The 13979-nt window shown below is 37.7% G+C and overlaps 1 protein-coding gene across 8 annotated transcripts in view; it reads right to left on the reverse strand.

Annotated features, from left to right (window-relative positions):
- Positions 1–1795: 1795 nt before the first annotated feature.
- The window catches only part of RCBTB1 (RCC1 and BTB domain containing protein 1), a 79430-nt gene continuing 67246 nt past the window's right edge, over positions 1796–13979 (reverse strand). For 4 of the 8 annotated variants that reach the window (XM_073894594.1, XM_025874939.2, XM_025874937.2 and 1 more), the window contains 5 exons: positions 13165–13291; positions 11757–11873; positions 11097–11248; positions 10447–10577; positions 1796–4096 (listed from right to left, as the gene is read on the reverse strand). In XM_073894594.1, the coding sequence (XP_073750695.1) occupies positions 3956–4096; positions 10447–10577; positions 11097–11248; positions 11757–11873; positions 13165–13291 (668 nt within the window). In that variant the 3' untranslated portion in view covers positions 1796–3955. Of the gene's footprint in view, positions 4097–8067; positions 8182–10437; positions 10578–11096; positions 11874–13164; positions 13292–13979 lie in introns of those variants that run through there. The other 4 variants (XR_012378806.1, XM_025874940.2, XM_025874941.2 and 1 more) reach the window with 4 other exon arrangements.

The raw sequence follows: 13979 nt of genomic DNA on the forward strand, positions 1-13979 counted from the left end.
AAACTAAAAAAAAAAAAAAATGAACAAACAACAATAACAGAAAAGAGAAACAGAAAAAGAGAAACAGACTCGTGGAGAACAAATTAGTTGCCAGAGGGGAGGGGAGTGGGAGACAGGCAAAACAGGTGATAAGGATTAAGAGGTATAAACTTCCAGTTATAAAGTAAGTTATGGGGATAATGAGTACAGCAGAGGGAATATAGTAATAGTATTGTAATAACTGTGTGATAATAGATGGTAACCACACTTCCCATGGTGAGCATTTCATAATGCACACAGTTGTCGAATTACCTGTTGCAAACCTGATTTATGTCAACTATACTTAAATTTTTAAAAAACACCGAACCGTACACTTAAAAATGGTTAAAATGGTAAATTTATATATGTTTAAATAATTCTGGAAGTAAAAAAAAAAAAAAACCCAAAACTACAGAAGCCAAGTGTCCATCCCAGATGTACTGAATGTTCTCCTGGTCTAGCTGATTACTGGAACTTCGACTTCCTCCCCTGATAGTACCCCATAGAGCAAAGCTTATCTGAGTTTTAATGTCACTTAAAAGAAACCCTGTGTCCCTCACTTTACCTTCAAATTTAATCTGTCATTCCTACCCTGGTAGGTAACTTGGCACCATGGAGCAGCATGTTGTCTGCTGGTCTTAAAGTAGGCCAATATCAGGCAAACTATCGAAATAGACCCGGGTCTGTACTTGCTATGTCGCCTCCTACTGAAACACTTCCATCACATTATTTAATCCACCTGCCTACCTTGTGGGCAATGAAAAAGAAATGATGCGAAGCACAGGGCACAATGTCTGGCACCATGGGAAATAAATGTACACACACGTACATACACACATACACATACCCCTCCTTGCCCACGTTTCCTTCTAATGGGCCCTGGCTTATGTTCTACATTCTAACCAAACTAGCTTAGGGTAAGTTCTGGAAGGCTCATCAGCCCCCACCTCTAAGCTTTTGCTTGTGCCACTTACCTGCTATTCTGGAATGAGCTAGAAGGACACACTATCTTTCCCTACCCTGCACAAACATTACCTTCGGAGCATCTGCTTTTCATATTAACCTATTAAGTTTTCTCTCAACTGCCTATTATGAAAAGTTGTTTATAAATATGTTTTTGTGTTAATTCCTAAACTTCTCTCTCCTCTCTCCTAATAACTTATATGTTCTTTGAGGACAGGGACTACAACCTTCCCTTCATTTATAAGTGTAAGGATCCAGAAACACTTTTCTGCTATGACAGTTCAACTGTATTATCTTTCAGTAGGAATAAAACCATAGGATTTCCCTGGGGGGAGGGGACACAATTGAGAAACAGCTGACATGTTCATTGTGGTACCTGTTTTTAGCCTGATACCTGCTAAGAATCATAGTACTGATTTGGGGCAAAATGCACATAACACAGAATTTACCATGCTAACCACGTTTAAGTGCACCGCTCAGCAGCACGAAGAACATTCACACTGTTGTGCAGTCATCACCACCATCCAGCTCTAGAACTCTTCCTGTCTTGCAAAACGAAATCTCTGTATCCATTAAACACTAACTCTTCCAGTCCTCTCTCCTACCTCCGACCTCTGGCAACTAGCATTCTGCTCTCTGTCTCCGAGAATACCTTGCGTAGCTGGGTCGTTCAGTACCTGTCCTTCTGTGACTGGTGTACTTCACTCACCACAATGTCTTCAAGGTTCATCCAGCCTGCAGCACGGGCCAGAGCTTCCTTCCTTTTTAAGGCTGCACGGTACTGATTTTTGAGGGGGAAAAACAACCCTGCACATATGTCTTAACAGATTATTTATTAATATGTCATTCTAAACATTACATAAATACAGCCTATACACTAGAGTATCAAACATTGTTCCAGTAAGAAGTTCAAGAGGACATTGAGGGCTATCTTAAGAAATATGAATACTTTGGCTTTCATTATTACATCAGATGAAAAAAACAATTCAAAGAACAGTTTTCATTTCCTGCTATGATTAACAATAAAACCAAGTAGAAAAGTAAGAGTGTATTAAAAAAAAGATACTCAAGTACTTTTCAAAGAACTCATTCCCCTTTTCTTCACTACATACATACTCATACAAATTACTCAGTAATCTACTATGAGAAGTGGTTCTTCACCTATCTAAGGAACCTCAGTAAATATTTGTTGAATGAATGAACAATCTATGGAAATGAATCTACTAGTTTCATTTGTGGGGTTTTTTTTTTCCAAGTAAGAGCAATAGTAAACCTACTGAAGTTCTTCTTTGTCCAGATCATAAGCCTATGGAACAGTGATTGTTACAAACACTACCCATCGTAGCTAATAATCAAATTAATGTGCATTTATTAACCTAGTAAGAAAAAGTCTATCATGTTGCAGAACTAATTCTAATGTAATACTTGATTGGGCTTCAATCACCTGTGATATGGTCAAGAAAAGGGAACTGGGACTGCTAGGTTTGTAATTATCTATCAATGAACTCCTATCTTCGAGCGCTCACTCCCACCCAACCCCCTCCCCCACACTTCGAAACACTGCTAAAAATAGCAGCTGCAGCATATCTTCACCCTCTTGTTAATTTGGCTCTGAAAATGTATTCAGGCTCCAAGTTCAGATGAGGGAACTTCCAAGCAGGGAAGAGTTCACTAGGGAGCGCCCACAAATGGAAATGAGTCCATGGGCCGGAGCAGAACAAAGCTTTGTTCTTACAGCAAGCTCAACGGACACACGTGATAAAACCGAGAGTTGAACACTCTTCCTCCCAAAGTCACATTTCATAAGCAGACCAAAAACAAAACAAAAAAACAAAAACAAACTGAAAAGACCCTTTTAAGTTGGATCTTTTCAGGAAAACCATAATTTTGATCCTTTTTTGAAGTTAAATTGTGCTAAATATTATACCTAACACAATTAAAAGATGAAAGCTGCTGACGTTACAAATAAGCAAATTTGTGATGCTTGACCTAGATAAAAGAGCTAAAACAAACTCCAAGAAGTCCTGCCAGAAAGGTGGTTTTAAGAACCGCTTCTCTGAGTCAGATGTAGCAAATCTGATGATCTAGCAGCCGTAATTTAGGAAGGCAAGAGTATACTGAATATGTCATTACTCTCCTCTTATGATGAGCATTTAAAGCGGGAAGCGGTGGGGAAGCAATTTAAACTTCAGTTCTCAGACTTTGTCTTAATGAAATAAAACACTGTTGGATAGTAGTGGAGATTCTAATTTATAAAATATTGACGTTTGTGCAAACAAAGTTTCTTTCACGATCAACTTTTCACAGGTAGTCCTAAATTACTACTCTTTATGTGCTTAAGTCTGAAGAGAAATCTTGGCTAACCTAGAAGTTTATCTTTACATAATCATCACCTCAATAGGTTTAACTCCTATTAAACTGATTATTACTTTGATACACTATGAAGTTAAAAAAGGTCCTCAGTAGTGCAAACACAAAAGTCTCAAACTATCTTTACGTCTTCACAGTATGGCTAGTGAACTAGCAACTAATGCAGCATTTCAACAAGCCCCAAAGTCAGCATCTTTAATTCATGGTGGGGCCTCTCTGACTATCCCACAATTCACAAACTGTCCCAAATTCCTGGTGTCAAAGGGTTGTCAATATGTGAACCAGGAGAATTACCACAGACTTCCCCTTTCCAAGTTCAAAAGTTCCTCTAATCAAAAACAAAACAAAAGAACAAAGAAACAACACTTTCACCCCTTTACAATGTTCCAGCCAAATTAAGGTTACGTTTAAAATATACATATCTGGAAACAAGAGTTGTTCAAAATCATCCTTCATATATTCCTACACAGAGAATGGTGTCTCAGATGTGGGGGGGGGGGGACCTGATGGGTTTTTTACCTGCAAAATTACATCACCCGCAGAGCACAAAGGACGCATCATCGCCCGTGCCCGGAGCACTCACAAAACCCAGCAGCCTTGGGCTTCAGTTCTTAAAGGCTCCACATTTACTGGCTTTAGCAATGAATTCCTTTAGCAGAGGGCCATCCATTTGCCAAAATGCTGCAGTCTGTGTAACTTCTGTCAAATGATTGATGCAAAACTTAAAGCAGAATTCTTCTAAATCCTGGACACACACAACAAAAATAAAAACAAGAAGAGGCCTTTTTTTATTAACTTTGATCAAATTACTTCTATCCAAACCCCTCATCCCAAATCTTTCACCCTCCCCTAGAAAAGACATTTGAGGCCAGAAACCTCAAACTAAGCAAACAAGTGACCATAGGTAGGTATCAGAAAAGCACACACTATTTAGTTAAAACATAGTGAAAGCAACAATTCCACTACCTCAAGTCTGACTCTTCAAAACACACACCCATTCACACAGCCTATGGGGGCGGGCAGCTTCTACAAGGCTACCACACAGTCTAGTCACATGCAGACTTTGTCTTGAGAAGCTGAGAGCATACACCTGAAGCTGATACAATATTGTCTATCAATCATCTGCAATAATAATTAAAAACAAAGCTGAAAGCAACTTCAGTCCATCATACGTGTAAACACAGTCAAGAAGTCCGAGAAAAGAATTAAGATTTAGCTTAAGGAAGATTTTAAGAAACAGAAAAGTGATAAAGAGATGTCCTCAAGAGACACATTAAAAAAGAAAAAAAAATTCCAAGCACCTTAAATCCACTGCTGTGCTCTCCTAGATAAAATGCCTTCATTCTTAAAGCCACAAGGAATAATACACTACTACTCCCACCAAACTAATTCTCATTCTCAGTCAATCCAGAGAATATTCAGAGATTGGAGTTTTTAGTCAGACGAATGAAGTCATCAGCTACCAACACTCAGAAGAAAAGTGATATACACAAGTGGTAAACCAGAACAACTTAAAAATCTGTTTCCGCCAATGCTAATACAGCCTTTCATCCCCAGCAAAACCGCTACTGTTTGTTCCTTTAAACACTGGAACATACATTTATTAAATCAATTAGGTACTGGAATGTATACAAAGTCTAAATATGTAACAGCAAATCACACTGAAAGCTCTTACCACAAATACCTTGATTTTTTAATTTTGCCAGCTATACCGAAGGTCAGTACTCAGGGTTCTATCAAACCAGGAACTCAACAACATTTAAACTGCAGCAAGACTTGGTCTCATGTTTCCAAGCCACTGTGAAATGAGAAATTTTAGGCAGGGTGGGGGAGGGCCCACACAAACACAGAGACACATCCCTTTCTCCTCTCTGTGCAGATCCCTGCAAGCAAATACTTCCTTCTTCTACGGGTCCCTCTGTCCTTAGCTGAATGAGGTTCCCTTCCGGTCATATCACTGGTAAGAGATAAACCACATCTAATGTTTATCAGTCAGCTGCTGCCAGAGTTTTTTCTAGATAATTCACAATGCATTTAAAATATAGGCACAATCTTTGCATCAAAGTTTTTTAATAAGAGAGTCTCCGTGGGCTGAAGTACAACTGAATGTTCTGTGTTCTGTGTATTATAATAAACTAAAACGTTAAACTATATAAAACATTCCCTCTCATGTTACTATTAAAGAAAAAGCCCTCTCCTGGTATTACAACCCAATGATTAAGAAACAGCTTTAGGAACTAAATTATATATATATATTTTTAAAGATTTTATTTATTTATTTGAGAGAGAGAGAATGAGAGATAGAGAGCACAAGAGGGAAGAGGGTCAGAGGGAGAAGCAGATTCCCCGCTGAGCAGGGAGCCCGATGCGGGGCTCGATCCCGGGACTCCAGGAGCATGACCTGAGCCGAAGGCAGTCGCTTAACCAACTGAGCCACCCAGGCGCCCCAGGAACTAAATTATATTCTACAAAGAGATCAAAGTCATTTCAAACTTACTTATCAAAAATAGAAAACTAGTTTTTCTACACATACTTGAGGAAGAAATAACCAGTCATAAGCACAGAAAGTTTCTTCAAACCATGCAATGTAGCAGATAAGAATCTTTTTTTTTTTTTACGTTTGGTTTTTTTTTTTTAAAGATTTTACTTATTTATTTGAGAGAGAGAGAGAGAATGAGAGAGAGCACGAGAGGGAAGAGGGTCAGAGGGAGAAGCAGACTCCCCGCTGAGCAGGGAGCCCGATGCGGGACTCGATCCCGGGACCCCAGGATCATGACTTGAGCCGAAAGCAGTCGCTTAACCAACTGAGCCACCCAGGCGCCCAAGAATCTTTAAATATTAACTTTGAATTACATAATTTCAAATTCAAAGACTCACTAAATTCTGGCATTGTAAAACCTTATCACTTCCATGTCTACAAATCTGGAATTCAAGCTCTTTAGAGTCCACGTGAAAAAGTGAGTTTATCCAGTTTACTAATTATACAGAGATTATCTTGGGTATAAACTGTAAGAACTTTTTATGTAGTACAGGTATACAAAGGGTGCCTCTGGTTACAAATCACTGCATACATTTATGAAAATGGCTCTATCAAACTGCCTTCCCTTCCCCTCCAACTAGTTTGAATTGGTGAGATATCTCAGTATTCAAAAAACGTCCTGCAGTTTCAAACATTAAAAGTTAAACTAGAGAATCCTGAAAATAATCTGAATCTGGGTTAAACAACTAATCGTTTAATAACTGAATCTTGCTTAAGGCAGATCTATGGAAAAGGAAGCACGGAATGCACTTGGAAAGAGAGAAACTGTTTGCAAGTTCAGTTGCACGAACCAGAGTGGCCCAGCCAAGCAATTCACTTAGTAGCCAATGCCCTGAGCCAGGTTGCCTTTGCTTCGATATGTAAATGAAACTATTTTTCTGATAATTCTTAAATATTTGAAGAAGCTACATGATCTGTTCACCTTATTCTGCAAATGATCACATCTTCAATACCCAGAAAAGAAAGTGCAACTCTTACCCAGCTAATAAGTTAACTCTAACAGGACTGCTGGGCTTTATACAAAACACTTCCCAGAAAACAAGAAGGATCACCAGACCAGTAGATGAAAAAAGTTCATAATAGGCTGAAAGCATCTTCTTAAAGCCCATGGAATACAGAAGTGGGAGAGGGTGCAAAATCAGGGGCTTTAAAACGATATTCTTGGTATTTTAGTAACTAAATCCCTTATTTATGACATTTTGTGGTGAAATTATTCTAAAGTGGTTCTGAGGCAAATCAGGTGAAATATCAGATTTGTTGTAATTAGCAAGGAAGCTCAAAATGAATTGCTATTCTGAAATAATTTATAAATTCATTCCAAATTTTTAAAATTATTCCAATAACTTATATATTCCAAAAATAACTTGTTTTTCCTTTCCACAGATTTTCTTTAGTAACAAAGTAAAACAGAGACAATTGATGGTCTTAATATCCACATTTTTTTAAAATGCCACTGCAGCCTAAATGAACTTCTTAACCAGTCCTAAATCCCCGAAAGCTAAAATAACTGAATGCTAAGAATTCTATCGAAGACCACTTGGCCAGGGTGAGACAGGCTCCTATGTGTCAACCAGCCCCACTTGAGCTGCATTCCATATGGCAAGATGGTGAACCACACCTACCTCTATCCAAACTTGTTAAAGTAGTAACAAAACCCCAAAACCATAAGTTTAGAATTTATAATATATATCAGGTACAAAATATGCCAAAGTGGTCTTTGGTTTGGTTTTTTAGAATTTACTTAAAATGTCTTGCTACCTAGGACAAAATAAAGAAAGGTGCTTTGTCTCACTAACTAAACAATATTTTATAGTCTACTGATCATGGAAAACTTTTAATTTCGGAAAGAAGAAAAAAATGCTGACCATCAGGCTTTAGCACAAAACTTTTCACTACCGATATCCCAAACCAATTTTGGAATTAGATTCCTGGCCTTCTATTTATGGCTTCCCACCAACAGCAAAATATTAGGACGTAAGTTACTCAGCAAGTAGGATTTTCTGGAAAGCGCTCTACTCTGGTTCCCAACTACTTCTCCTAATGTTCAAATATACACAGAAAACAAAAATTTCCTGAAAACAGTATAAATAAAAACATTGCAAACTTGTGTGGTGAGCTATAGAACTATTCTGACACAGTGTTTCATTCACGTTTTGTCCCTTGATGGCAATGCTCACTTGGGTCTGTACTAAACGAATACTTAGGCACTCCCCTGCCAAGTCGTTCCTCAGCTAAAACTTGCAGAAAGTCGGACAACGCACTCGTGACACAAGGGCTCCACAAGCAGCTTCCTTAAAAAAAAAAATCTTAACTACTGCAGTCAATACATTTTTGTTGCTTTTATGTGCATATGTTTGCTTCGAAATTATCTTGTCAAAGGGGGTAGAGAGGAACCTCAAGAACTCACAGAAAAGAGAAAGAATGTGAGAAGCATGCAGGCTCCATCTTCCTAGCATGTGAACCACAGAATGAAGGAAAAGTCATGGGGTCTCCCTAAGCGGAGCCTCTGAAAGTCAGTCAATTTTTTGGCAGTTAATTTCCAATCTGACTTAATAGAAGCTTCCCATCAACTAACAGATAGAGTGGGTTTTATTTTTATATTCTAAACACTTCATTTATTTACTTACTATAGTCTATAGCATTAAGGAAATACAGTGTAAAAGTACATTAGTCAATTACAGAACTATAAGAATCTAAAAAAAATAGCTTAGAAAGAAGGTGATTCTTCCTCCTTTTGTCTTCTATTTTCTAATTTTTCTACATTGAATGTATAACATTTGTGGGGATGGGGTTTTGTTTTGTTTTTTTCATTTTTTAAAAAGCACACCTTTGTGGTGAGGTATTTCAAATTCATTTAACTCTTGCGTGCCAAGTCAAATGACCATCCTGTGACAGACTCAAGGGAATCACATATATTTTCAGTCTTAAGGAAGGGACAGAATTTCATGTGTCTCTATTTTATACGAGGAAAATGAAAACCAGTAATAAAAAAAAAAAATGACCGCTTGGCATGGGTAGAAGTGGCACGAGGTTTTTTTCTGTGACTTTTTGGGGTAAGTTTTAGCTTAGGGAGAAAGAAGTTTCCAGCACCGAGAGCTGAGATGTTTGCCTCTGCCCCAAGGGTTCTAACTCATTTTAGTCAGCAGTACCCTAACCCCAGGAATAGGGAACTCATTAGCAGTGAAGAGGAGTAGGGAGACACACAGAGCAGATATTAAAGTCAATTAACAAACGGACGGAACAGGCATCGACCGATTTAAAATCGTATCACTGGGTAGAATGCAACCTAAAGAAATAGCACTTCTAATAAAGAAGTTCATGGTGTCACAGAAAAGGTAAAAAAAAAAAAAATCTATACTTCCATTTCCTATTAGACATAATTTACTTTGATCATCACTCCATCTGTTGCCAGGCCACAGAGAAAGTCAGCTATTTGACCTTATTAAATATTTATAATCATAATCTCAAATAAAAATAGGATACATTTTGAAAATAAAAGACATAATGTTCCATTTTGATCCCTAAGTGTGATAAAGATGAAGTCTGTCTTCCACCACACCAAGGCCACAATTACAGATCTCTGAGGGTGTTTGGTAAATCCCGATACCAGGTACTCTGCCTTGTCAAATGATGACAAAGCACCTCTAGAATGGGCTAATTGTGTCACTAAAGGTGCATGCCTTAGCTGGACATCCTGAACTCCAAGGCTATTGCTCTCTACGCTTTATTCTCTATAAATTTATAAAACCAACCAGACCAGCCTTAAGTTCACTAATTATCCTTAATGCATCCTTCAGGTGGTACCATAGTCATTCAGTTCAACAAACATTTATTATCCAGTGCCTACTATGTGCCAGGCACTACAGGGTACACAGATGAATAAAAAACAGTTTCTGCTTATGAGCAGCTTACAATCTGATGACACTGTGGTTCTTAACTTCAAGAAAATACACTAAACACAAAATTTCAGACTCCCCAAAGCCCATTCATTCATAGATCCTCTAGAGATCCATAAATCCTAGATTAAGAATTCAGTCCAGTGCAAAACCAACCATTCACAACCAAACGCACAAACAAAAAGGAGCCCAGACCAAGTTCTTCACACGTGAATGAGTTATAATTAGACAAAGACAGAATTTCAGAGCATACACAGATATGAATCATACAGCATCCTTGGCTTACAACAGGATAGAGTTAGGGAGATGGCAAAGTGGGTCTTGAAAAAAATAGATAAGCTGACCTTGAGTAACACCCGAAACTACAAATGGCATCAATCCAACTGGGTAGGACACTTTCTATTCCAACCCGCAGTACAGCTGCTTGGACCTCAGGTTCTTTTCTTAGTCAAAAATGAAAGTAGAACAACAACCATTTTTGAAACTATGAACACAAAATAAACAAGCAAGGCCAGCTTTCATTTTTTTTAGGGATCAGTCAGTTCATAGATTCCCTAAATAGAAATGAAATTACTCTTGTTCCTTGTCTCATGCAAGAAAAGTGGGGGGCAGGCCATGAGGAGTTGGAGGGGGGGGTTTCTGTTCGTTATTTTATGTTACCTCTGCATCGTATCTGACTGCAGCAGAGAACAGTGAAAAGGCATTCTCCACGGTAATTCCGCGCTTGATAATGTGCTGACAAAGCTTTCTCAGTCGGTTTTCACAGTAAGACGTGGCCAAGTCCAAAAGACCTAAAAGCAAGAAGTATGGAAGGTTTAATCAAGTTTATGATAATTTCCCATAATTTATAAACATAAATATTTTATTTTGGTGCAAAGAGTTATGTAGATAAATCAACAGAAGTTTCTTAGTGAGTAATACTCTAAATTTTATTAAATAAATCCTCTTTTTCACTCCCTACCTCCCCCATCCCAAAACAGACCTCTCCTACACTTACTTTATACATCTTCTTCTACAGTACAAAGGAAGGGGAGTAAATGGAATTCCCCCCTCATTTTATTTCCAAGATGATGTATTAAATGCACTAGCAATGTATACTTCAGTATTAACAGAATGAAAATAAATCCACAGGCATAAACTTGTGTCCACAATTATTAACCATAATAACTATATAACATTTGTCAAGACATTTACTTCAAATACTGTCTAAAAACCAATCAACTTGACACTTTTTACACTTCAGTGCTGTAAGAACATGACGAGAGAGATCCGTGACCGCGTGGCTTGGCCCGTCCGGTGGGCTGAGGTACCTATAGCATCTTCAGGCGGCAGGTCCACTGTGTCTGTGTAGAGGTACTGGAGAAAGGCACGGTACACTGGATAAGAAAACTGGTCTATTTCTATCACCTCCTTCATATCCTCATTCCAGTAAGACTGGAACATGGACCGAAAGTGCTCACACCTAAACAGAACACAGAAAGTTACCTAAGGAAGTTGCCGCAGTCAGGTAAATATTACAGGTCTCCTTAACTACTCCTATCCTTGGGCCCACACGCACCAGGATCATGGATCTTCAGCTAGCATAGGCTTTCACATTCACCTTTTGCATATTTTCACTTTCATTTTTTGATTAGGATCTATCAAATATTAAGAATTATAAATTATAAATATAATATAAAAATTATATTAAGAATTATACTAGCACCTCCAGTGTTCCACCGTCTCCATTTGACAGTCCTCATTCAGATCAAGTATTCTGCTTACTTGTTTTTCTTAAACAGTGTTGTACAGAAATGCATTTTAAACAATGAAATTAAAAGAAATTCAGAAATGAGAGTTCAAATCTTTGACTATATATCAGCATCATTCAAATAATTTATTTGGCTTTTAATTTTCATGTAATCAGCATATTCTTAAAATGGCTTTAAATGCTAACTGGATTACATTTAGGCTAATTATTATCCCATTACCTTACATGATAATTTTCCTTTTTTTCTGACACATCTTCAAAACAGCCATCAGTCCTATTTTGTTCCTCTGCTTTGACCTGCTCCGTTTCCAATCTTCCCAAGCCTGTTACCAACTTACTTACAAAACACATTCACCAGGAGAGTCACAGATTTCAAAAAAAAAAAAAAAACCTAAGTCGGTCTTTTTAGGTTGTATTTGCATGTAAAAAGCCACCTATATGAGGAACTGATTTCTAAATACTGGTTTTTCTTAAGTATGTAATATACTTCAGTTTTAAAACGTCATCTTTTCAAATCCTTTTAAAATGAGATACGGTGTAAATAAACATAGAATATTTTCAAAATCCATTCACAACTAAAAATGGTTCCACCTACGTAACACATTACTTCATCTGAGAAGCAAAAAGAAATAGTTGTTTAGGCAAGGAATGACAAATTAAACAGGAAAATGAAAGGAATAGACTGACTGACCACAGGTTCACAGAAAGGAACATTTCCAGTTCACCTTTTATTAACTTTGGTTCAGATATTTACTCTCTCAGTAGTGACTAACATATGGCTTTTTGGTTCCCTTAAAAAGTATTATTTTGTGAAAAGGTTTTCAACTAAATTTCAAAAGGGACTTGTAAACGGCCAGTTTAACTCTCAATGGTCTCCCTTCATGAGCCTCTCTCAGTAATGGCAGCCTCAGGGAGCAAGAGTCCAAACCATCTACTGCCATCTACCTGCCATCTACTCTATCTAAAGAACATTCCTTTAATTGGAAATTAGATGTCCCTCAGGGCCAGAGGTCCATCATTCCTGACCATGAGAGTTTTCTGCTTGGGGAAAAAGGAATCTTTATGTGTAAAAGAGGACATACACATTTTTCACTAACAATCTTTTGTATTTTTTTAAGCATGTAAATAAATTTGTCGATGGAAATAAATATTCACAAGATCCTCATTTAAAACAATATAAACTGGGCACCTGGGTGGCTCAGTCAGTTAAGCGTCAGACTCTTGATTTTGGCTCAGGGTGTTGGGATCAAGCCCCGCATCACCCAGGGTGGAGCCAGTTTGGGATTCTCTCTCCCTCTTCCTCTGCCCCTCCTCCCAACCCTGGCTCAGAGAGCACGTGTTCTCTCTCTCTCTCTAAAAAATAGGAAAAAAAAAAAAACCAACACAATATAGACAAATATTTACACTACCACATTATGCCTTTTCAAAAAGGCTCATGAGTGCACACTCATACACACATGCAAAACTCTTCAATAATGCATGGATCCCATTCATAAAAAACATTAAGTCGTACCATTTCTCTCTACTGACAAGACTGTTCCTTATCAGTCCCCATTTTTGGACTAACAAAAACATGGAGATTGCAAAAAAGAAAGGTTACTGATGTCTCTAAGCTCATGCAAAAATACCTGATTTTCAAAACAGCTTTATGGACATGGATGTATTTCCCATCGATTCGAAACTTCAGATCAGCAGTTTCTGGACTATCAAATTCTTTCTTCAGTGATTCGGCAACTGTTAAAAAGTCTTCATGCTCTGAAGGCAACAAACACATTATTAATACAAAAAGCTCAGGAAATGTGGTAGAGATATGAAAGACTTCAAAAAGATAACCATCAGCATGACAGGCAATTCCATCAGATTTTTTTCAAGAGTTCATGCCTTATTTGACAAATCAACTTCACTGTATCAAGATTAAGTATCTTGAGTCTATAAACTACCAAAAATAAGTAGTTGGAAAGGCCACTTACCAGTCTTACATCCTAGGTTAGACATTTTAAAATATATATTTTTTAAAAGAAGAAAAAGTTACAGGCAGTCCACGATTATATAACTACTTATTTTAACACTTTAGTGGTTCTCTTCGGGGACTAAGAATTTATCAATTTTCCTACTTCAGGGGTAGTTTCAAGGGGCTGGTAAATTCAACTGAAGTTGTGTCAAGAAACAAATTTACGAGTGAAGTAATGCCATGCAGTCATGTTCTTACACAAGGAAACCCTACTTCCTAGGTATGTGGAATCTCAACATCCCTTTTAATCCCAAAGATCAATGGACAAACAATAATCCTTGCCTGCTATCTAAAAACAGAGCAAACCAACTTAGTAACCATTACAAGGGAACAGTTTTACAAAAAGCTGGTCACGCTGCCTGGTAAGAACTGCTGGAATGATTATTTGTAAGTCGAACTGTGTCCTCACGAAAAAAACTAAAGGCACTTGTA

Source organism: Callorhinus ursinus, unplaced genomic scaffold (genome assembly GCF_003265705.2).
Source record: "Callorhinus ursinus isolate GAN/ISIS: 27379988/994484 unplaced genomic scaffold, GSC_fseal_2.0 scaffold7, whole genome shotgun sequence".
Classification (NCBI taxonomy): domain Eukaryota; kingdom Metazoa; phylum Chordata; class Mammalia; order Carnivora; family Otariidae; genus Callorhinus; species Callorhinus ursinus.